The sequence below is a fragment of the Parus major genome, chromosome 20 (genome assembly GCF_001522545.3).
Source record: "Parus major isolate Abel chromosome 20, Parus_major1.1, whole genome shotgun sequence".
Taxonomy (NCBI): Eukaryota; Metazoa; Chordata; class Aves; order Passeriformes; family Paridae; genus Parus; species Parus major.
The window spans coordinates 9,251,472-9,275,407 of NC_031788.1; the positions used below are offsets into that span (position 1 = coordinate 9,251,472).

The following is a 23,936-nucleotide window of genomic DNA, read 5'->3' on the forward strand; positions in this document are numbered from 1 at the left end:
GAGATTTGCTCTTGTCACGGGATGGAATTGCTCAGCTCTGCCCAGCCTTTACACTGCCTGTGTAAATTCTAACAGGTATTGATGGGTTTATCACAACTGCAGTGCTGCAGTTCTCCCCTCATTTTCTTCCATCTAAAGGTATAAAAAACCTACTTTAAAGAGTAGTAAAAGTGGTCCAGTTTTAAACAGGTGGATCACAAATGGCTGTTCTCTGCTTAGGTTGCATTATTAATTGTGGAATTTTACAGATTTATTGTTAAAAATGTTAATTACCAGCTTTCTTACTGTTGGTGCCACAGAAGTTCGTATACCATGCGTAAGACTGAAAGTTAGTTATGGGGTTTTGTTTTTTTCCCCTAATACTACTGTAGTGAGAAGTCCTGAAAAGGAGCACTAAAAGCCAGACAGGCCTGGGCTGCCTCTGTGCTGGGCAGTGTCTCCTCCAGTGCTGGGTTCCTGATGTCCTGCTCCCTTGAACCTGCACTCCCATTGCAGAAAGTTCTGTGCAAGCTGGACACGACACAGCCATTGGCTCCTCTCACACTGCCTGGAGGAATTCCATCCTGGGGAAAGAAAGTAGATTAATATAGATGGAAGAGACCACGGGAAGCATTAAGATGATATTAGACACCAGAGACAATAGTGCTGGTGTATCAACAGCCTTATGCCAAAATCTTAATTCTGTAGAGAAAATCACAGTACTTCACATGGCTGCAAGATGTATTGCACACAAATGTTTTAATGTCCTGTCAGAGAAGCTGTGATGCTTTTTTTAATTCAGAAAACCACCAAAATTGTGGCTTTACTGGAGTCATTGTGAAATGAAGATCAGGTTTAACAGCCTGTGGTTTATGTCCACAGCATTTAAAAGTTTTAACATCAACTAGAGTCAAAAATTAAAGTTCTTTTGAAGAGCTGTGATTTGAGTAATTGTTACAGTATACAGAGAAAAGGAATAGCACATTTATTCTGATATTTAAAAATTGAAAAAAGTAGGTAATAGTTTCAGCAAAACAGCTCGTCACAAATGAGATAATTTATACAGAAATCAGGATTAGTTTTTGAAGTGGCTTTCAAAAGCACTTACTCTAAAGAAAGATTGGGTGGAGAGGGATAGGAGAAAGAACCAGAATAGTCTTAAATGCTATACAGAAATGTTCTTTAAAGATTGGAGAAGAAACAAAGTCTCCTTTGGATAATGTATGTGCTGGTGCTGTAATTCGGGGTGTTGCTGAGGGACTGGGATACAAGTACAGCCTGCAAATCCTTCATGCAAAGTGAACAGCCCCTATGCTGTGCAAATCCTGCTTAAACTGGGCCTCCACAGTGGCCTGGCAGTGCTGAGACACCGTGTTGAGAGGTTCACAAGTACCTGGGACCATCAGGCTCGTCTGTCCCAGCAGCTTCTGTGGCAGTTCTGTCCTGCTCTGCACGCGGAAACCTCGGTCATGGCTGTGTTGTAATGTCAAGTGTAACAGCACGGGGAATTTCCTCAGGGGGGGGGTTCTGTGTCTGTCGACACCTGGTGGGAGAGATTCTAGTTCTGTCTGTGGTGAGCACACCAAGTAATGTTTGTTAAGCTGGGAGGAATGAACACCTTTCTGCCAGAGGACTTGTTGGGTTTCACCCTGGGAACGTTTTGGCTCATTAGTTGTAGCTGCACCTCGGTCTCTTTAGCCCACACCTCCCTCCAGTCAGGAAGGATCCTGTTCCTGTCCTAACAAGAGGCCCACAGAACAAAATGGGAAATTTGGAATTACTGTTATTTTAAATTGTGTTTCTGACATCAGGCCAGGGAGCTTCACCTGGGTGTTAAAAGTGCTGAACAGAAGAACCACCAGTTGCCTTATTCTAAACTGCTGGTAGTGAAACTCCATGTTAATCTCTTAAGTAGGATAGACTGATGTTCAGTGCTTGTCTCGTCCTTTTATTTTAAATTTGGTTCAGGGTTTTTATTACAGGTCCCCTGGAATTTCTGATGAAAAGGACCAAACCCACCATGGTATAAAACACAGGGGCCAGTGTGTGCAGTAGCATTGACTGTGCCTTCTCCTCATGCTGCCCATAGACTGCACAGCCAAGCACATGGAAATCATGGGCTGAGGGAATACCTGCTCACGATCTAGCTCATTTGCTGAGCAGCTGTGGCATCTGTTCAGAAGTAAAACTCCATGTGTTGGCATACTGCTCTCAGAAAAGAGTACATGTTGCTGTTAGTGCTTCCAAACATACAGCTGCCACGTTCCCATACCTGTCAGGAGGTGCTGTCAGCTTTGGGGTGTGCTCATGTTGTGGATAGATCAGGAGTGAGCTGCCACCCCAAGAGATTGCACTTCTCATTCCCCACCCTCCACGGGGTGCTCCTGGGCCTTGGATCTAAGACCAGTGCAATGCACAGTGAGTTGCTTCAGCTGAATTATGGGGCAGCACATTGACACTGTAACCCAAAACTTGATAGGACAAAAATTCTGATTTCTCATTGTCAAAACAGGGTAAGAGGTGTTTTTTTTAGGTCAGCTTCATGTACAGCTATCACGGCTTATTTGTTTGTACAGAGGATGTAAGTATTCTGGATTCTTTATCATGACCTGCACATGCTTGATTGGACAGTGTCAGTTTGAACAGGACCTTGGTAGTTCTGGAGAACTAAAAGAGTCACAGCTGAGGTAGCACATACAGAATCTGTACCATCCATGCCTGATCAAAAGTCCTGCTTGGGAGACACTTGAAATTGGTATAAAATAGTTGTAGCTTGCAAGTGTCAGACATGCATGGTACTTGGGAGCTGTTTGTGTGTTTTCAGTTGGCTAAAGAAGCATAAAATCACCCACCTTTAGAACAGTCATGGTGTCAGCAGCTGGCAGGTCAAAGGATGCCACTGTGTGTGCTTGGACCTTACAGACTGCTGATCTTCAGCTCCAGGAATGTCAATCTAGCTTTGTACTTGTAGCTTTTATTTATTTATTCATTTATTTTACAAGTCTATATTCTTGCAGTAATAGAGCTGTTTGTAACAGAAAGGTGTTTGGTGTGGGTATAGTTCTTATATACACAACATCTGATGGACACAAAACATCTTGGTTCTGCTATTTTTCGTTTTCTCAATGTAATTTTTATTAACTACTTTGAACTACTCATTAATTAGTGGTTAAAGAATTAAGAATAAATTTACAGTCATACTTCTTCTGTAACCACAAAGAATTAAATGTCTTGGTACTGATTAAATTTTGCTGTCACCACTTTGCAAGCCGAGCTGTTCAGTCCTGCCTTGCCCTGGCAGGTCACAGAGTGTGCTGCTGTCCTACCTGCCTTAAAAGGTACCTGTCTTTTGTGCAGAAGATCAAATAAACCAGGAGAAAGAGGATGGGAGTAATTCCTGCAGTGTTATCAATGTACATGTTTTGGATATTTGCCATCTCTCTGTTCAAGACTGGCCTCAAAACAGGTTGGCTGGTTACCTCTCAAGTTCTGGGGATCCTGCTTGACCAAATCAACTATATCAGCAATAGTTCCTTATCCCCTTCCTCCCTCCTGGGATTGCCAGAGTCTTCTTGACAACTGGAATAGTTTTAGGGGAGACATAGGCACAGGCACTGTGGGTCACACAGAAGGTGTCTCTCACTCAGACAGGAATCAAGGCCAGTCAAGGGAAAACTGGGAGTAGTGTGAGGGTAGGAATTGCATTTCATTTATAGCAAAATCATCACAGCCTGTGAAATGATTTAATGTGCTTTTAACATACAGTGGGTTTTGTTTTGCTCTTCAAGTAGTTAAATCTGGCTCAGAAAAAATCCTCAGTTGTAAAGTACTTCTAGGAGAAAATTTGGGACAAAGGTACTGTGTCTCTCAATATTCTAGCTTGTGTTCCAGCAGAAGTTGAGCATGCACCCTTGCACTTCATCTTACAAAAGGTCATTCCTGTGGTGTTTCTTGGCTCCTCTCCCACCAGTGTCCATGGAAGCTGCCAGCACCAAGGGCCAGTTACAGGGAGGGGGGTGAGGAGGGGTGTTGCTGGAAGTGCATGCTGCTGTCCAGGGAAGTGCTGATCTCCATAGGCATGGAGAAACTTGCAAGGTCATTTCTAACAAAATAAGGGAGTATTGTTTATTCCTTAAGAATTCCAAATCTGCAATTTGAGAGATGATTACATTGGGAATTTATGCTGGTGTGTGGGGTGTTTTGAACCAGACCTCCCCAGGAGGGCTTGGTCCCTATCAGGTCCATCTCAGGACAGCGTAGACCTTTTCCAGTGATTCCTGCTCTCATAAGAGCAGACCTGGAAGGTGAAGAGGGACCAGTTGGTCCTTGGTAGAGTTACTGGAACTCCAGGATGTTGGCCAGGAAGTGTCCTGCACATTGCACCTAAGGCATGTGGGATACATTTACAAACCCTCAGCAAGGTATGAATCAACTCATTTTAGGAGTTATTTGGTAGTTTCCCTCAGAACCCATCCTCATTTGAGGATCCATGTGCTGGTGTTTGCCCACTGTAACTGTGACGTTTTGGGAATGATGTTCTTTTTATGGGGATCTGTGTGTTTTGGGGTTTGGCTTCTCTTTGCTGGGTTGAATTGTTCTGTCAGTCCAGAAGGTGGTACAGATGAAATGCAATTTAAAAGCATATAAAATCCTGTGCAAGTATATCTTTTACAGGTGTGAAAACTGGAGCTTTTACTTAGACTTTGTAAATTTTCCTGTATGTGGTGTGTAGCGATTATTGTAACATTAGAATTTTAAATGCAAAACTGAATATTATGAATAGAATAGTTTGAGAATGGTGAGAATTAGATGGCTACTGCTTGAGCAGCAGTGTTAATGTTAAAATATTCTTTAAATCTAGGCTTTAGTTAGGAACTGAGTAAGTTTATTAGCCTTCAGTAATACTCAGCTTAAGGTAATATTAGTACCACTTCAAATTTATGGACTTTGTCGTCAGGTCAACCTCTGTAATTAATTGGTTCTGTAAAGTGCTATGAGACTTTTTCTGTTTAAATGTAGGGTGTGGATTGTATTGCATTATTTTTACTTTTTGTATTTGTAAGAATTTGGGTTGATTTTGAAGCTTAACCATGAAATCCCACTGAAGAATCTTTGAAGGTGGTGCCTTCCCCCCCCCCCCATTTTTCTTATGCACAAAATTTTCAAAAACAAGTCAACCATGACATGATTTTTAAAATCAATTTTAACAAGGCAAGTGAGAATAAATGGCTTAAATTGCTTGGCTGGTGATTATTCAGTGGAGATGGTATTTCACAGACTTCTCTTTATAGATTGATATTTGGTCATCATGAATACAAAGTTACAAAGTTAAGCCTTTAATATTGTATTTTCCTCTTTGTTTTTACAGCTCAAAGGGAAGAGAAAAGGAATGAAGATCGAGCAGAGTCCACATCAGCACCAAAGAAGGCTGTGGTATCTATCATGGAGAAACAGTCCTCTTCTCTCACCAAAAATCTGCCTTCAAAGAAGTCGCCATCCTACTCCAACACATCTGTAGCTAAACCACCACTGAAGCCTGCTGGAAGTTTCAAAGGTGTCATTCCCAAGAAACCTTGGCCTGCATCAGGCAGTGTTCCTTCCAAGCAGTCACCTCTCTCTCATGGATCATCAGTTGCCAAGAAAGCAGCTCCGTCTTCCAGTCTGAGTGGAGGACTCAAAAAGCCTTCACTGTCTTCCATGTCAGCTGCAGCTGGAAGTAGTCAGGCAAAAGCCTCAGCCAATCCTGCCCAGTCACAGCCCAACTCTCAGATTCGACAGAATATTCGACGATCCCTGAAAGAAATTTTATGGAAGAGGTGGGAATTCAAAACACTTTATTATAGGAAGCTACATCCAGAAGTAGCATGCAGAGTTTAGTTTGTCTTGATATGGAATTTTGAGGGGTTGAATTTCTGCAACAAATTACTACAAGTGTAATCAGCATCTCAAATTTATGTTTGAAATAAGAATTCATGGTAGAAAATAAATGTGCATGTGATAAAGCCTTTATAAAATGCTATTCCATTTATATTAAGACAATTACAGTTGAAGGATTAAATCACAGCATAGAAGCTTCTATAATCTAGGTGCTCTGAGTTTTAAAGTCTAGAGATGGCAGTGTTGGAGATGTAGAGTTGTAGGGAGCATAGTACAGGAAGTACCATAGTGAAAGGTTAAAGCTCACTGAAGGAGAGAGATTCCCTCCTGTCCCAACATGAAAATCAACGAGAAATTCTGGTCAATAGGCAGCTATCACTTAGGACAGGAAAAAAATAACCAACATACAAAAAAATGTGGATTTTCTCACATTAATTATTAAAGGTAATGCCAACCGTAAAGACTTGCCATAGAGCCACGTCCCTCTGGTATTGTCTCTGAAAAGGAAATCCTGGTCACAGTGGGGAATGAAGGACTGAAACTCAAGTGCTTGAGCTCCCAGTGTCACTCCTGGCAGAGAAGCTCCTGCTGGCAGTGCCACGAGCAGGAGTAAAGGCTGACTTGGTCTCCCAAAGCCACGTCATCCATGGCCATCTGCAGGCAGTAATTAAAGTTTGCCAGAGTTCAAGGTCCTGAGATAGACTTTGGCTTTGAGGTTTCATTTAAAGGAGTCTTGAGCCTTTTCTGGGTGAGGAGCAGCCGAGGTCACCTCTGAAAAATTTATTTTTTGTGACTGTACCTGACCATTCACCCCTGACCTAAGCACATATTCCTGTTCTTGTTTGCAACAGAGTCAATGACAGCGATGACCTGGTCATGACAGAGAGTGAAGTAGGGAAAGTGGCACTCAACATTGAGAAGGAGATGTTTAATTTGTTCCAAGTGACAGACAACAGATACAAGAGCAAATACCGTAGCATCATGTTCAATCTCAAGGACCCCAAAAACCAGGTTTGGAATTTTCTTAAACGGTGAACTTCTATAGAAATGTGCTTTTGGGCTTAAATGGTATGTCAGACTCTACCCTTAACATCAGGAGTTTCAGGGTTTATTTCATCCCTGATTTCTTATTGCTGCACCTTTCCAAATTTGCTCATATGTAGGTGATATTTTAATGGAGAATTAAGAAACTGGAGCAGGTTTTCCCTGCCCAGCACTGTGAATATTGTCAGCTACCTGAGCAGGTTCTCTTCAGCGAGGCAAAAACCTCTTCTGTTTTCAGGGACTTTTCCATCGTGTCCTTCGTGAGGAAATCTCCCTGTCAAAACTGGTGAGAATGAAGCCAGAAGAACTTTTATCTAAAGAACTGTCGGTGTGGAAAGAGAAACCAGCTAAGGCAGTAAGTAACATAATTTTTCCCTATGACCTTAGGTACAAGTTAAGAGCAAGTTTGGCAACCTTTACTATCCATTATACATTAATGCACCATTTTCTTCCTAACAAAACACTAATAACACTCAGTTTCAATACACATTTTCCCTACTACATACCAAATCATAGCAAAGTGCAGAGTGAAATAAATATATGTAGCTTTTACCAACACTGATTTGTTTCTTTCAGGTGGAGTCAAGAAGCAAATCTCATGAAATCAAGAAAACGGCCGTAAAACGGGAACATGTGCCTGCTGTCAATATGGAGGATTCTCCACCAGTATCTGACTCTGATGTGAGTACTGGGGCTGTTCCTTCAGCATGAGGATGTGGAGGGGGAGAAATGGCAGTTAGGACTTCAAATTTCTTATCAGAAATGCAGATAGTTTGACTGAACTGTGGGGGTATCATTGCCCACTGGGTGTTCTATGAGCATTCCTCAAGGGTGAAAGACTGCAACAGCCAGTGGTGGGTGTATTTTACAGGCACCTCAAGAATGCTGTGTATTTTTCAGCCCTTGATGTCAATTTACAGAAAAATCTCTTTCTGAATGTGAGCTTTACTTAAAAGCACTGTGGCTTTTATATGAGGACATGTATCATGTGATAACTCTATCAAACATGATATGCTTTAAGCAAGGACTTCTATGTATTTTTTTAAAAAAACTGAATTAACAGTTTTTGAAGTATTTTTTTTTTTATTGTTGAAATTAATGATCAATTGTAATATGTTTTGTGTTTATTCACTTTTAGGAACAGCAGGAGTCAACCCGAACTGCACCCAATTTGAACAGTGCTCCTTCTCTAGATGTTTTTAGCAGCATGTTGAAGGATACAACCAGTCAGCATCGAGCCCATCTTTTTGACCTGAACTGTAAAATCTGTACAGGTATTTATTGACAATGCTGACCTTGAGCAAAGTAAAAGAACTGTTACTTAGAAGTGTTGTTTGTTTATTTGTTTTTTTGAAATATTTTCTCCAAACTACTGTTAAATACTAATCAAAAGCACTTGATTTAAATCTGTAGGCCAGATTTCAGCATCAGAAGATGAGATACCAGCTAAGAAGGTGAAGTCAGGAGCTTCTGCTAAGAAGGTGGAGTCAAAATCAAAGCCAGAAGTGCAGGCCAAGTGTGAAAGTCCTGCAGCAGCCCCGGCAGCAGAGCCTGACAAAGAGCCTGTTGCTGATGATGCAATGGATATTGATGTTGAACCGGCAGCAGAAACAGTTTCCCAGCCACCCACAGAAATAACTTACACTCCTACAAGCCAGAGCCAGAACAGCACAGACTCTGCTGGATCTGAAGAGGTCTCTGCTGTCCCTGCCTCCTGTGCTGGCCCTGTTGTCACAACCGTAACGGTTTCTGGCAGAGACCCCAGGACAGCCATGGGCAGCTCCTCTGGGACCGTGACACCGGCCCCACGTCCTGGGCCCGCAGCTGACAAAGTCTCCACGGGGGAAAGCAAACAGGAAACTTCCAAACCAGTTACAACTGTTCCCAAATCGATATTAACCAAGCCTTCTTCCTCACCAGATCCCAGATACCTGGCGGTTCATCAGTCACCCAACATCAAGTGCGTATCCTCAGCAGCTGCCACATCCCTCCTGTGGCTCTCTGCAGATTCCCATGTGTCCTATATCCTGTTCCCTTTCCCTCAGCCAAAAGGCTTGTTGAGGTTTAAAGTTTAGGGAGCCCAATTCACATTTTTAAAGTGCCATCTTTCCTCATTTGCTTTCTCAAGCTTGGTAAAGTTTTCAGAGAATCAATGTATGTTGAGAACAAAGATTCTACAGTGTTCCAGCATAGAAATAAAACTTGAAGGTATCATACAGACTTAGAAGTCTGAATATACATTAACATCTAGAAAGATATTGCATGGGAAAGATTGCTTAGAGGCATTTCCAGGTTTTCATTCTGTATTAAAATACTATTGCATCTAAATACAAATTAAAATTAACCAATTGGTAAGCTTGAAAGGAAGTGGCTTTCTTTCACATTCTGAGTATACACAATAGTAAAAATAAATACTGCTGAGTATACCCTTTTGCAATTTCAGTTAAAATAGTTTTATTCATAGCAAGTTCTTTGAATTTAGAATGTCTTTCAGAAGGATATTGTTTACTTAGTTAGTTAGAAGTCTATAATTGGTTTTATAAAAGTCATGCATTTTGGCATCTCTTTGCCTGTCTGCAGCTACAAGTTAATTTTCTGCTACTTCTTGCCTGTTTAACTAATACCAATATAATGGAAAACATTAACAAAGCATCTAGTAAAAATGTTATTATTCAAAAGAAAGTATCAGATCAATAGGAGGAGGGAAGAAAATTTAAAATAATTTTTATTTTAAAAGGGTCCATCCTCATTGGCATTCTGTAACCAATCTGTTTGGATTTGTTTTGCAGTGCTTCAGAGCCTCGCTCACCTCAGGACAGTGATACCTCCCTCTTTCTCTCTCGTCTCAACACCATTTGGAAAGGATTTATTAACATGCAGAGTGTGGCCAAATTTGTCACTAAAGCGTATCCAGTCTCCGGGTGCTTTGATTATCTTAGTGAGGTGTGTGTATGTTTGGAATGGGTCTGTGCTGCAGTTCCTGGTGCTAGAAAGGCTGGGGGCACTGTGTGTTTATAGAGTTACATTACAGCTATAGCAGTGGGAAATTACATCTTTGTAGTAATAGGAAAAGTAGCTCAAGAAAAAGAATTTAGGCTTTTAAAAATCCCTCACAAATCTCTGAAGAATTCTAATGTCTTTCAACGTGTTTATTCATATTTTAGAACCTAACATGGAGTAATGGCTTTACATCCCTTGTTTAGGAGTCAGTGTTTTAAAGTTGTGTGCCTTGTTCTGTTCTCAGACTAGATGGGTCACTGATGTGATCTGTTTGAAAATTTTGTTCAGTGTTTTATGAAAAATATCATCCTTGTTACTAATTTTCAAGTAAAACCAGTTGAATGGTGCTCTTCTGAGAGGGTGTACATACATTTTCAGTAGAAAAGTTTTTCTTTCTCTTTTTTCTCTCAAGGGCATTTTAGGTGACTTAGGAATTTTCAAACACAAAAGTATGGTTTAGAGCTTCTTAGGGTTGCTTGTTCTGAGTTTCACTTTTGTTGAAATGAGTTTCACTGTCCTCATGACAGGAAATTCACCAGAATTTAAGTGACTTGGGCTCTCTGCAAATGTGGAGAAAAGCTGTATTTCAGATAGCAGCTTCCCTATAAAAGCCAATATATGTGTATATTGTAGTTTCCCCATTTGGAGTGTGTATCTGTTCTGTGTATCCTGTTGGCCTTTGGGTCACATACCATAATTAAACATCTCCAAATTTAGGAATAGCCTGGCTGAATTTAAAAACATGTATACAAAAGTCTACTAAAATTTAACTATCCACTGGGCTACTGGGATGGGGCAACCTGCACTGCCTTTTTTGGTTTTCATTTTTGGTTTTCTCACACTACCATGTAATACTTCTTGTTTAGGATTTACCTGACACAATTCATATTGGTGGGAGGATCTCACCGAAGACAGTCTGGGATTATGTTGGCAAACTCAAATCTTCGCTTTCTAAGGTATTCACTTAAAATCCTTTGCAAAACACAGGAGAAATAGACAGCAATGTAAAATGACAACTTTTTATAAAATAGAGTAGTAAACAGCAAATACTGACATTGATCACACATGGAAAACTACCTAAACCACTTCTTTGAAATTTTTGATTTATTTTAGTAATTTGTTTATTGAGCTGTAAATCTTAATCTCTCTTCACTGCACAGTAGTTAAATCTTCATACTATTTACTAACTGAAATATTGAAGACTGAAATTCAAATTTTAAAGAAAAGGAACTTATCATTTAATGTGCTTAGCATATTTTAGTATTAAAACCACTTCAGAAATGAAAAAATTACAGACATTATAGAAAAAAACATGAAACTAAGAATTTTCGGTTTATTTTCATTTGAGCTTCAAGCTGTTCAGCTTGATGTAAGATACACAAATAATTTGTGTTTCTGAAAATGCCAAACCTAATTCTATTTTAATGTTGCAAATTGAACATCAGTAGTCTCTTTAATCTAGAGTGTTGCCCTGAAGGCATAGTTGGAGTGATAAATGTGTAGTTTATTTTTACCTCTGGAATTTGCCCTTTACCATTTCATTTGCTGGTATGTTGCAGGTTGAATTTTTCCACTTTGCTTTTGTATTCCAGGAATTGTGTTTGATTCGTTTCCATCCTGCAACAGAAGAAGAAGAAGTTGCCTATATCTCTCTCTACTCCTATTTTAGCAGTCGTGGTCGTTTTGGTGTTGTAGCTAATAACAACAGACATGTCAAGGATCTCTACCTGATCCCCCTGAGTTCTAAGGACCCAATTCCTTCCAAACTCTTGCCCTTTGAGGGACCAGGTAAGCACAAAACAGGGGAGGTACAATGCTAGGTAAAATCACAAGACAAAAGCCAATCTGAGACAAGTTGTTGAATATTCAATGTAATCATTAGTTAAATTTTTTTATATAAAACCAATTTTAAAGTACATAATTAGGAAAAAAACTGGAAATCAAACTCCACTAAGATAAAATTGTCCAAACTTCAGTCTTTCCAGCAAGATGGTCATATGTCTTAGGATAACAAGTTTACATGTAAAATCAAGGATGTGGAACAGCCACTATATTAAAAAAAAAACAAACAAAGCCAGAAAAAACTCCCACCCTATTATCAGCAGCTTCCAAATTCACCAACCCTAGACCCTTACAAGCCATTCACCATCACTTAATTCAAGCAGGAAACGTATCTGACAGAGGAGTCAAGAAGTCAGAGTGAAAACAAAGGTAACATTTCTGGTGCTTCCAGTGCATTGTCACTGCCCATGCTGAGTTAAACTGTACATTCAGAATGGGGCACGAGGTGTTTGAAATGTTCTGTTCTACTTGGGTCAAGCTCTAGTCAAATCATTGACTTCAGAAAGTCAGTCCTTTGAGGAAAAAAGGACCATTCCTTAGGGTTAGATTCTTCTATCTTTAGATAAAATTACCTGTAATAGTGTTTGGTGAGTTTACCCCATGTTGAACATGGTGACAGAAGAACTGAGAATGAATTCAGGTGTGAAACACCCTTCTACAAAATTTGGAGTCATCTTCATCTCTAAGGATAAGGAGATGCATATGCTAATTTCCAAAGAAGGATGTAGGTTTTATAGCAAGCACTAGGTTGAGAAGCTGAAGAGCTGCAGGCTGCAATGAAGGCAGAACTCCGTTGCTGTGGCCATGGGCAGCACTACACGGTAGGTATGGAACAACCAACAAGGAGCTCACCTCTCTGGGAGGCTGACTGAGCTCTACCCCTCAGATACAAGTGTAGCATGAAACTCAATAAAGCATTCTCAGAGCTTCAATGCAGGAGCAACAGTGGCTGGGACAGGTTTTCAACAAATGGAACATCGTGAGTTCAGTGCTGTCCCTTCCTCCATGAGATGGCCAAGGGTGCTTGCTCTGCATCTCCAGACAAGATTTTTCTCATACACTTCAAATCTCTTTTATTTGTCCTTGAACAGTGCACAAAGTAGGTGATTGTTTTTAGGCAATAGCTTAAAAGGCAGGATTATTGATGTCTAAATTACCATATAACTAGAATTGTTGAATCTCAGCACTTCATAGTCTGTAATTTACTGAATTTTTGAGAGCTAGGCAAAAACTTAATCCCATTTCATACCAAGAATTGAAAACACCAAATACAGAACTCCTTGGCACAGGGATGGAGGTAAAGAATCCTAACACATGAACTGGCTTTTCCAGGAAGAAGAAATACCATCCTTTTTTGGATAGTAGCACAAGTATAGGATTGGCCATAGAATCTGCTGTAAATATCTGCTGGTATGATAAATAACTTACTTTACCTAATTGTTGCCTCTTACACTCCTGTGGAAATACCAGCTTTCTATTTAACACTTCCTTTACTTCTCCATTATGAGTTTCATTTCAAATGAAACTCTACCTTGTATTGAAGGTTGACAAATGTAGCCAAGCTTCACTATTAGTAAGATTTTTTTAATGTCAGACTGTTTTTGCTGAGTTTCAAGTGCAAAAGTATTTCTAAACTGGAAGGAGTTGCTCAGAACAAGTTCAGGTCTCATCTGCAGATGCTCTTGGAGGCAAAGTTTCTAAGTCAGGTTTTGAAATTGACATAAATAGTTGTAGGCCAAGTAGATTAAAGGTTAGCAGAAACAAGGTTCCAAGGGCAGGCAGGCCATGAGATGGAACAGTTTCACAGAAGATTCACTAAAGAGTTCTACCATCAATTAACACTGGAAACTCCTGTGGCAGCCTTTATCTCAGCTGGGCCAAGTTGTGTTGTGTTTTAAAAGTGGGTAAAAAGAATCAGGTAAGCTGTTCCTCTTGTTTTGTGTATGTATGAAAACCACAGCATGTAATCCACACCTTTCTAATGACATCTGATGGAATTTACTGTGTTTTCTTTCACCATCAATAAAAATATTTTGTGGAACGTGGTCATTGTCTCCTTAAATTTGTGTGCCTTCCAGTACAGCCTAGCAAGGCCTGGAAAAGTGTTGCCTTTAGATGGTCTGTCATATTTAGATAAATATGAGCTGAGGGGGGAGGAGGGAGAGGACAATCAAGCCCTACCACTCCAGAAATCCTAGTTAGAAGGTATTCCAGCTGTATCAGCCAGCTCCATCAGGCACGTATGGATTAGGAATTTCTCCTGTTTTCTGATGGATTGGATTTGGAGCACAACTGAGGACTGCGCTAGTTCCTAGAAGATCTGCAGAAAACTTTGACGTGAGCAGCTTAAGAACAAAGGAAAATGGAGAGTTATCTTGATTTCTGTATCATTAACTTAGATATTTATTACCAGATTTTATGTGTCACAGGCTCTTCCACACTGTCCTTTCGCAGTGGTTTACGGTATGTGAATTTATTTCTCTGTTTCACATACACACCACTTACAGTTGTAAAAGGCAGTGTAATCAGGCTTAATTACTAATAGAAAGTGATTTATTGAGGCATTTAGTGGTGATGGGAATGTAACAACTGTCTTAAGTAGCTGAATTTTATTAAAACAGACATATGCCAGCAAAGATTCCACAAATGCTGATACATCTTTTGGTAGTTTTTGATAGGGACTATGAGTTATCATAAAATATGAAGGCATGAAATCTCCTCATGCTGTTTTGGAATGCTCTTAAAAAAACAAATGCACCAAAGTTTTACCTGAACTGTGAATGGAATTTGATGTGTTCAGCTCAGCAGATTTCATTAGGAGAAGCAGCAGTAGAGGAAAGTGGCATTACAAACCTGAATTTTTGTGCCAGTCAGTTCCACTCAGCAAAGGAGCCTGAATGTGGAGCAGCATCACAGTGCTGGGAGCGATCTGTAGTCCTGAATTAAGGGGGCACTGATCTGATGACAATTGTCAATAGCTCTCATGATTAATTGGGACAAGTGTTTAAATGGCAGTGATAAGATACTGATAAAACCTTGGTCTCTGCAGTTTAAAATTGGCCACAGGTGTGCTTAGTCTAATCCCATGGGTCTGTCAGGGACAGGCAGAAGTTGTGTCTTGAACAGTGCAGCTCAGCTTTTACCAGCTGCTGCTGCCAGGGAAAGATGAGGCCAATATACACATAAATATGGTAAACCTGATCTAATGAAAAAATGTATTTAAGGCTAAGGAAAACAAATATTAATTCAATTCTAGTATTTAGTGTATCCTGTTTTAATGGCTTTAGTTACAGGAAGTAACTCAATAAAAACAGACTGGGGATTTCAAATGCGTAATAGAATAATAACTGTTATAAATAATTTAGCACTGCAAACTACCAACTCTGCCAGAACAGCTTGCAGCACTTAAAATGTGTGTTTGTGAAAGGCAGTTATTGAACAGTAGTGGCAGACTGCAGTCAACATTTTGTTGTTTATAAAATTAGGCACTTACCTGTTTCTGGATATTGAGATAGAATGGGGCTGTGGCCTTTGAAAGCTGCTCTGGCCACGTGTCTGTTGGAGGAATCATGTAGTATATCATCTCTCTGAACTGAGTGAATACAGTCAGTATTATTAGTCAGTATATTAGTCAGTTTAGGCAAAATTTCTAATATTTGTGTAAAATTCCAGTATCAAAATGTAATGTTTTAATGGATTTATTCTATGATGACTAAATTCTAAACACAGTAATTTATAACTAATGCTATTAACTTGCTGCTGGAATTTTTTACCTTGAAAGTGTATTAAAATTTTGCCCTATTTTAATTAGTGTCCTGATCTCTGTATCTTACAGGGATTCAAACCTGTTTTCTCAGTAATTGCTGTTTATTAGATATCCTGCCTGTTGGATTTTTGACACCTGTTTATTTCAGTTATTCACTGTTTGAAATTCATTGTGACTAATTGCCTAAATCACAAGTGCCTGTATGAAATTTGGTAACCAAAACATTTAACAACAGCAGAACAACAAATGCCTACTGGCAGTTTCTGGGTGAACTCCTGTTTGTGAGATGCTCTGCACTGGTCAACACCCACCAGCTGGGGAGTTGTTATTCATTAACATAAATTTGGGAAAACAGCTGATGTATTTTCCTCTCTAGATGGTAAATTTGGGAGTCCCAGTAAAACCTCTGAGTTGTTTCACCAGATTAATGTATGTGTGATGTGGTTTGCAAATGGAATGTATCTGCTGCTGTGGGGTTTGTGGATTGTGTTGGTATCAAAAGATTTTTCGTGCTAATAATTAGATATTTAAAATTGTTGCTTAGTGAGAAGTTAGTTTAATAAGAACAAGGAGCATGTATATAAAAATCTCCTACTTATGGGATCTTGAATAGCAGGGTCAATATAGGTTAGAGCTCTTACGTTGCCATTTACCCACAATGAATATTTTATTTTGCATTATTGTATTTTATTTCACAGGTTATTTTATGTTTCTGTATTACTGCTTCCTTGCTGAATGGAAATCATAACAAATGGCAAATATGGGGAAGGACAGTGGCCCTTAAATGAGGGTCTTTTAAAGTCCATTTAGTCCAGAAGTGAAAAGATTTTCTACTTTTACCACCACTGGATGTTAAAGGATTTAGTCTCTGCCCTTCATTCTAAGCATGTTTATGTGCCAGTGGAATTGTGCATGTGAGAGGAAAAAATACAATAGCAGGAGACAGGTCTACAGACCTTTGCATTTTTCCTGTTTATCTGAAACTTTATTATTTCTGGATGTACTTCTCCTTCAAGTCTGAAACTCTTCACAAAGGAGCAGGTCTGCTTGTCATGGTTTTTACTGACATAGCAAGGCCTGATACCCACCCTGTGTCCGGCAGCTCCAAGGACATCTCACCCCCACTGCAGGTCCTGGCCCAACCAAACACCTCTCCTGGGCTTGTCTGGGACATCCACAGTTACCCTGCTTCTCTCACCTCTTAAAATAATGGCTGGCTGGAAAAAGCCTCCACAAACTGAGAGTAATTACCAGCTTTAACACTGTTCCCAAATGCTGTTTGATGTGATCTTTTTTGCTGTTATTGGTGTTTGTTTAGCCTGGAGACAGACAAAATATTTATAGATTGGTGTCAATGTGGACTTTTAGCACGGATTATATGACACATAGCAGCAATGTTTAGCTCAGGTTTTCTCACTTTTCAGTATCTGTGTATATTTGCAAACTACATGTAAATATTTGATTTTTCAGGAGGAGAGGTGGTGGTAATTGAACAGTAGAAACAATGTAAATATACAAAAATAACATCTTGCTTCCCTTTGAACTTTTGCAGAAACACTTTAAAAATGATGTCTGGTGCTGCAATCCTTTATTGAAAGCATTGAGGAAAGGAATTTAAACTTTTAAACTCATGTATAAATATATATTAAAAAAGTAAGAAACAAATGCATATGCTTATGGACTAATGAAAATTGCTAATAGGTCTGATGGAATTTAGAAAACTGTTACCTTTATGACTTCTGTACCTGCCACTGTAAAATAATAGGTTTCTACTGAAAGCATCATTAAAAATCAGATTTTTACATATACAGTCTTTGTGTTCTCTTTCAGGTCTTGAGTCATCTCGGCCAAATTTAATCCTTGGGTTGGTTATCTGTCAGAAAGGAAAACGTCCTGCCACTGAGACAGAAAAAATGGAGGAGAAGCGAAGCAGAATTCAAGCACATGAGGAAGCTGAACCATCGCTGTTCTCTAAAGCACCTCCAGCTTCACAAGAGAAGAAAACTCCGAAATACACGCTTTATTCAGGAGACTCCACTGTGAGTACAACACCACCTGGATCTCCTCCTCCACCTCCACCCCCACTTCCTGTTCCAGACACCTCAGCAGTGACACCTTCAGTATTAAAAATATTGTCATCCATTAAAAGCGGCCCCACAACTACTGTGACCCCACCGATTTCAACAGCCGCTCCTGCAAGCAGCACTGCCACGCACTCATCATCCTCAAAAACCGCCACACCTCTTGAGCACATCCTGCAGACCCTCTTTGGCAAAAAGAAAACTTTTGAGCCTGTTGCCAAGGATTCTGGAACTGTTCAGTCTTCCAGTCAGGAAAGTCAAGCTGCAGCAGATAGTGGGATGTCAGCCGTTCCTCTGTTAGATCCCATTGTGCAGCAGTTCGGGCAGATGTCCAAGGACAAAGCCATAGAAGAGGAGGAGGATGACAGACCTTATGATCCTGAGGAAGAATATGGTCCAGAGAAAGCCTTTGAAATGCAGACTGGTGAAAGTGACAAACGCTATAGTGTGGAAAAACCATCTACTACAGCAGAACTGGAGGATGAGGCCTATGATCCAGAGGATGAAACTATCTTGGAAGAAGCAAAAGTTACTGTTGATGATTTACCCAACAAAATGTATACGGACAGTAAAAGCAGTTCTTCAGAAACACCTGCTTCTTTTGTGTCTGATTTATCTGCATCCTCCTCCTTGGTAGAACAGCAGAAAATGCTGGAAGAATTAAACAAACAAATAGAAGAACAGAAAAGGCAGCTAGAGGAACAAGAAGAGGCGCTCAGACAACAAAGAGCAGCTGTTGGTGTTTCAATGGCTCACTTTTCAGTGTCTGATGCTTTAATGTCACCTCCACCAGCAAAAGCTTCCTTAATAAAACCTGAATTATTCCATCAGGACCAGCAGGCTACACAAAAAGTAGATTTGCCTTCATCTTTAAATCAGCAAGCACAAGTTTTAAACCAGGGCTGTGACCCAAGGCAGAACAGAGATCCTCGGCAGGCTCGAAGGATGGCGACAGAGAATGACAGTGCTGATTCTCGAATAAAGCCACAGGTAGTACAGAACGAGATACCCACAAGAGAAGTCACTCCAGCAAGTTTTCCAAATGCTTTGCAGACTTCACTTGGTAAGGAAAATAATGCTTTAATTTCCACTACTCAGCCTGGTTTTACTGCTGATAATTGGGTTTCAAGTGAACAGACATCTACGGTGCCGCAGAAAGAGACGTCTAACAGCAAATTTGAACACACGATTCAAGTTACTTTGGAAAACCTGGGTCAAACAGCTTCTGGAGATCCTTCTGCTTCCAAACCTATACGTAAAGTGCTGCTTCCAACACCTCCAAGTACATCATTTCAGCCTAATTTCTCCACATCAAATGACAGCCCATCTTTGCAAGATATGCATCAAGTGTCATGGCCAAATGAGTCAAAAGAAGCAATGGGAAGGGATTCCTTTTCAAATACAATGTTTCCTCAGCAGGAAAAGGCAGCTGGACACTTTGAACCAGAGATGGGTCTTTCATCAGTGCAATATGATGAACAAAGAAATTCTCAGTCTCATCAGTTTGTAGAACAAACTGAATCTGCACCAGTTCAGAGTGAGGGCGGACCTCCTCCACAGCACTTTGAGGAAAACCGAGGATTTCCTATGTCTGGGCAGAAAGGTGGACCTCCGATGATGCTCAATGCACCTGGAGCACCTCATGGACCTAATTTCAGAGGGCCAGCACCACAGTTCTCTGAAGAGCACAGTTTTCCAAATAATGATGGGCAAAGAGGACCTCAGTCTGGAAGATTTGGAGGTCAAAAGGGTCCCATTCCTTCCTTATTTTCTGCACAGCATGGACCACCTCTTTTTGGTGATAATAGGGGCCCTGCCCCTTCTTATCATGGTGGTCCAAGAGGAATGTCACCATCTCATTTTGAAGATCATAGGGAACCTCACATGGAACAAATGGAATTCTCAGAGTCCCAGTATGATGAAATGATGGGGCCTCCAGGACAGTTTGAAGGGCCAGATTCCCCTCAGTTTATGGGAAACAGAGGACCTTTTCCTTTTGGAGGTCAAAGACGACCTCCACCAGGTCAGTTTAAAGGACAGAGAGGAGGCCCTCAGTTTGGAGGGCCAAGAGGTCCAGCCCCAGGTCATTTTGGGGGACCAAGAGGGCCTCACCCAAATCAATTTGAAGGGCAGAGAGGTCCAGCTCCAAATCATATGCCTGGTCCAAGGGGACTCCTGCCACAGCCATATGAAGAACGGAGAGGGAGCCCACCACCCAGATTTTCCAACCAGAGAGGTCCAGGACCACATCAGTTTGGAGGACCAAGAGGAGGCACACCTCCAATGTTTCCGGAAGAAGATGAACCCCATTCTAGATTTCATTACCAAGGTCAGTCACCACAAGGTATGAAACCACCCCCAAGACCACTCCTGGACCTTCCAAGCCATCCACCAACTCACAGGAAAGAGATGTGGGAGGAAGGTGGACCATCTGCATCTCTTTCCAATATGTCTGGACAAGGACCTGAGTCTGAAGGACAGTGGCCTACATCTGACTTCCGAGAAGGCAAAAATCCTGACTATAGAGGCCAGACATTTGAGGGGAGACAGAGAGAGAGATATGAGGGAGGAAATAAAGATAAGGGTTTGGATCAGCCAGAGCCTCAAGCAGATAATCGCCAAGGTAGAGGCTTTGAGGAAAGACGAAGGGATCGAGAACATGGCAGACCTTGGGAAAGAGACCGTGGCAGAAACTGGAACAGAGACAGGGACTGGGAGAGACACAGGGACAAGGAATGGGATAAAAATAGAGATAGGAGCCAAAACAAAGATAGAGACAAGGATTTGGAGCGGGGTAAGGACTGGGAAAGAAGCAGAGACCGAGATAGGACAAGAAACAGAGAGAGGGACTCTTACAGAAGACGTGATAGAGAGCGATCGAGAAGCAGAGACAGGGATCGTGACAGAGAGAAAGACAGGGACCGGGATCGAAGCCGGGAAAAGGAAAGGGATCGAGACAGAGATCGAGATCGCGACAGGGAAAGAGGGAAAGATCGCAAAGATAGGAGTAAGAGTAAGGAAATTGGTAAAGAGACAAAGCCAGAAACACCGAAGGAAACTCAGAAACCAGTGGAAACTGAAGCTTCATCTTCCAGCAATCAGTCATAGACCTGTGACTGACACTTCCACTAATACACTTTTGCAACACAGCAAGGACTGCATATCTGTAAATACTGTACATATTCTCATCTTTTAAAAATTCTGTTGTAAAACTAGCCTTACCCAATGTACTGACAAATTAGTAATTTTTGAACAACTGTGAATGAAAATAATCAGATAGATGAAATGCAAGAACATAATGAACTTTCACTTGCTGCATTTTGTGCATAATGTTTTTCTTATAAAGATTCACAATGTTACCTGTACTGAAATTTTGTTTTTTCTACTTGCATCTTAAAGTTTCCATTTACAGTACAGAAATGGAAAAAGTCTAAGAAGAGCATATTGCTTTTAAAGATTATAAAGTTATGTTTTCCAGTAACTTGAATTGTAATTTTATAGGAGAATTTAATCCAGACCTGAGGAGCCATACCTTTACATCTCATTTACATGGTATTTTGGTGTCAAAATTGTTCCTACAGCACACACTAAAAATGTTGGTGTCATGTTTCTTTTACAATGGCAGGGTCCTGTGTTTAGGAGAAGGCTGCAAAAGAGGTGTTAATAATTACTTGTGACTGATGGAGGATTTGAAAATGGAAGGTTATAAGCTTAAAGTGCACTATCTTCCTTTTATATACACGTATTTTGGGTCTGGAATCCATCTGTTAAGTGTACAGCAAAGAAACAAGTCATACTTAGTTATTTTTCATATTTTAAATCTCATGTTTACAAGCCTGTCATTAAAGAAAATACAAGAGTAGCACCTTTATAACCAGCAAAACATACAAAAACATCAGACTTTTTTTGAAAAGTGGTAAACCAAAGGAAGGAAGAACATTTGGTTAAATAGGCCACTAAATCTGTTACTTCAATTGAACTGATTTAGTGGAGCATTTTTTGGTTTTGTTTAGGTTTTGCAGAATTTTTCCACAGATTTAACAAATGTCCCAGTTTGATTGAACTTTTCATTATAGAAGTGCTCTTTCATTCTAAAAGGGCTCTTGAAAAATAAATGATACTGTTCTTTTGTTAGGCCCTACTTAGGCTGGCAGTGTATATAAAACTCTCCAGTGAAAAAGATACAGCTGCATTAAAGTTTAAATTATGCTGGTACATCATGTTGTGATTGAAGAGGGACATTTTTCACGGTGAAATACATCACATTGCTACTTCCCGTGTAGTCCTCAAGCATGTAATTCTGAAGTGTGAAATAAAACCCCTCTTTAGTTTATTTGAATGTGTAAATTAACCACTGGATAAATATTTTGGTATTTTGCTAAAATAGATTTGGAAATGTAAAATTAGATTCCTGTAAACATTTTCCATCTTGAGGACTATATTACAGGTAGCATGTGTGTCACCACAGTCACATTGGTGCATCCTTGAGGTCCTTGTACATCCAGGATTTGCTGGCTGAAATGATCATTTGTGTCCTGAACCTGAGAGAAAACTGTAACATGCAAAGAAATCCTATTAAATGCAAACATCAACTATGATGTAAGATTTCTTTTCTAATGAGATGTTTCTAATTTAAAGACATACATAAAAGTATGCAAAACGTGTGTTTGTTTAGGTTTACTTGATAGAAACTTCTGTAAATTGTATTTTATATGGCAAAATATATCACTGTACATTAAAATATGGGACTTCACAGGTTTTTGTTACTGTAAGTAGAATAAACACCTACAGAAAGCTGTTGTCCATTTCTTAAATGTGTATGTGTGTATAATTTTCTATGTTCTGCTATTTCTCAACAAACCACAAGAGCCTGATGGCACACGGGTTTTGTTTCCTCATAGTTTAATGAGAGACCATTTGCAGGATGTCACAGCCAGCCAATGTTAGCTAAAACAATCTATGCTAATGATTATTTTCTCAGTTCTAAGGCATCCCCTAATTTATTTTGGAGGCTTTTTTTTCCATTTGAATCACAATGCTTGGAATTTGAACATTTTTACATCAAAAAACTGACAAAAAAGAAAGTATTAATTCAGGTCACACCATTTATGAATTTCTTGGTTTTACATTTTTATGAAATAGGTGTGTGGCTTTTCATCTTCTAGGAAATTCTTCTTTAATAGTTTAGGGAATCTGTTTACGCTTTATGATCGGTAAATCCATCCTTCAAGAGATCAAGTGGCAAAAATGTCAAAGGCGTAGGCTCCAGTGACTTTGTTAAACCACAGCTTTGTGTAGTTAACAATCAGCTGGAGTTGGATTTTGCAGCAGGCAGTAAAAGCCAGGCTGAAACCAACATAACAATTTATTCAATTTACAGACACTAAAAATGGTATTGAATGATTGTCCTGCATTGCAAGAAAGAGAAAAACAATTCTCTGGCTTTGTCCAAACTTTTGATTAACATGGAAAAACTCATTATTTTGAGCTTTTGTCTATGTTTGTACATAAATCTATTTTTTTTCTGTAAGAAACCCTGCAAAGTCTAGAACAATATAAGCAGAAATATCATTATGTCTATTAAAGGCAGTACTATTCCAACTGCAAGCATTGTAAAGGGAAGTGTGGTGGACGATCAGAGAAGTAGGAAAGTATGTGTTGAGTTCAGTGTGCACAAAACCGCTTTTAAAATTTCTGCGTTTGTGCCTAGAGGTGAGACTCGTGTTGGCTGCATTTCATGGAAATGTCAGTGCACACTGCCTGGGGACCTTTTTTCCTCTCAATTTTCCCGTCCGTGCTCCGGGGCGGGAAGCGCCGGGGATCCACCGCTGCTCCGGTCGGGCTGTCCCCTCGGGGTTCGGGGCCCCAGGGCCCCTCGCGGGGAACGACAAGCAATTCTCATTAATCCAGCTGGTTTTCCCCGTTAATCCAGCTGGTTTTTCCTTCTCATTTTCCAGCTCATTTTCCTTCTTGCACAAGAGGTCCTGGTTTGCCCACGCCGTGCCGCTGGTGATGCTGTTGCTGCAGGTGGGGCAGTCCCCTCAGCGCAGCTGAGCCCTGGCCGCTGCTCCCTGAGCTTTCCGCTAGCTACAAAGCCAAATAACAGAGTTGAGCCGCAGGCTAAGCAGCCAGTGGGTTTAATTAGTTAAAATTTGGCATAACAGCGTGTACCCAACCAAGCACCGCAAATCAGCTGAAACAGTAAACCGTGTGTCCAGAACCTGAAGTAAGTCTGTAAATACACATCGCAGCCACATCTTTTCTTCCCTTATCTCCTCGCAGCACCGGTGCCGCCCCGGTCACCACCGGGCCCCGTTCTGTGTCAATTTCAGCCCTGAGGGGAGGGC

The 23,936-nt window shown here is 40.4% G+C and overlaps 1 protein-coding gene and 1 long non-coding RNA gene across 3 annotated transcripts in view; one reads left to right on the forward strand and one right to left on the reverse strand.

The window, feature by feature from the left end:
* DIDO1 (death inducer-obliterator 1) overlaps positions 1-22,403 on the forward strand; it is a 48,118-nt gene extending 25,715 nt beyond the window's left edge. For both annotated transcript variants that reach the window (XM_015647219.1, XM_015647220.3), the window contains exons 8-17: positions 5,348-5,795; positions 6,708-6,867; positions 7,139-7,255; positions 7,477-7,581; positions 8,039-8,174; positions 8,314-8,860; positions 9,690-9,843; positions 10,767-10,856; positions 11,493-11,688; positions 17,339-22,403. In XM_015647219.1, the coding sequence (XP_015502705.1) occupies positions 5,348-5,795; positions 6,708-6,867; positions 7,139-7,255; positions 7,477-7,581; positions 8,039-8,174; positions 8,314-8,860; positions 9,690-9,843; positions 10,767-10,856; positions 11,493-11,688; positions 17,339-20,697 (5,312 nt within the window). In that variant the 3' untranslated portion in view covers positions 20,698-22,403. The remainder of the gene's footprint in view (positions 1-5,347; positions 5,796-6,707; positions 6,868-7,138; positions 7,256-7,476; positions 7,582-8,038; positions 8,175-8,313; positions 8,861-9,689; positions 9,844-10,766; positions 10,857-11,492; positions 11,689-17,338) is intronic.
* Positions 22,404-22,936: 533 nt separating this feature from the next.
* On the reverse strand, positions 22,937-23,900 carry LOC107213158. Its single transcript, XR_001524651.2, has 2 exons — positions 23,811-23,900; positions 22,937-23,676 (listed from the first exon to the last, which is right to left on the reverse strand). It is a non-coding gene; the product is annotated as an uncharacterized LOC107213158 (long non-coding RNA).
* Positions 23,901-23,936: the final 36 nt, after the last annotated feature.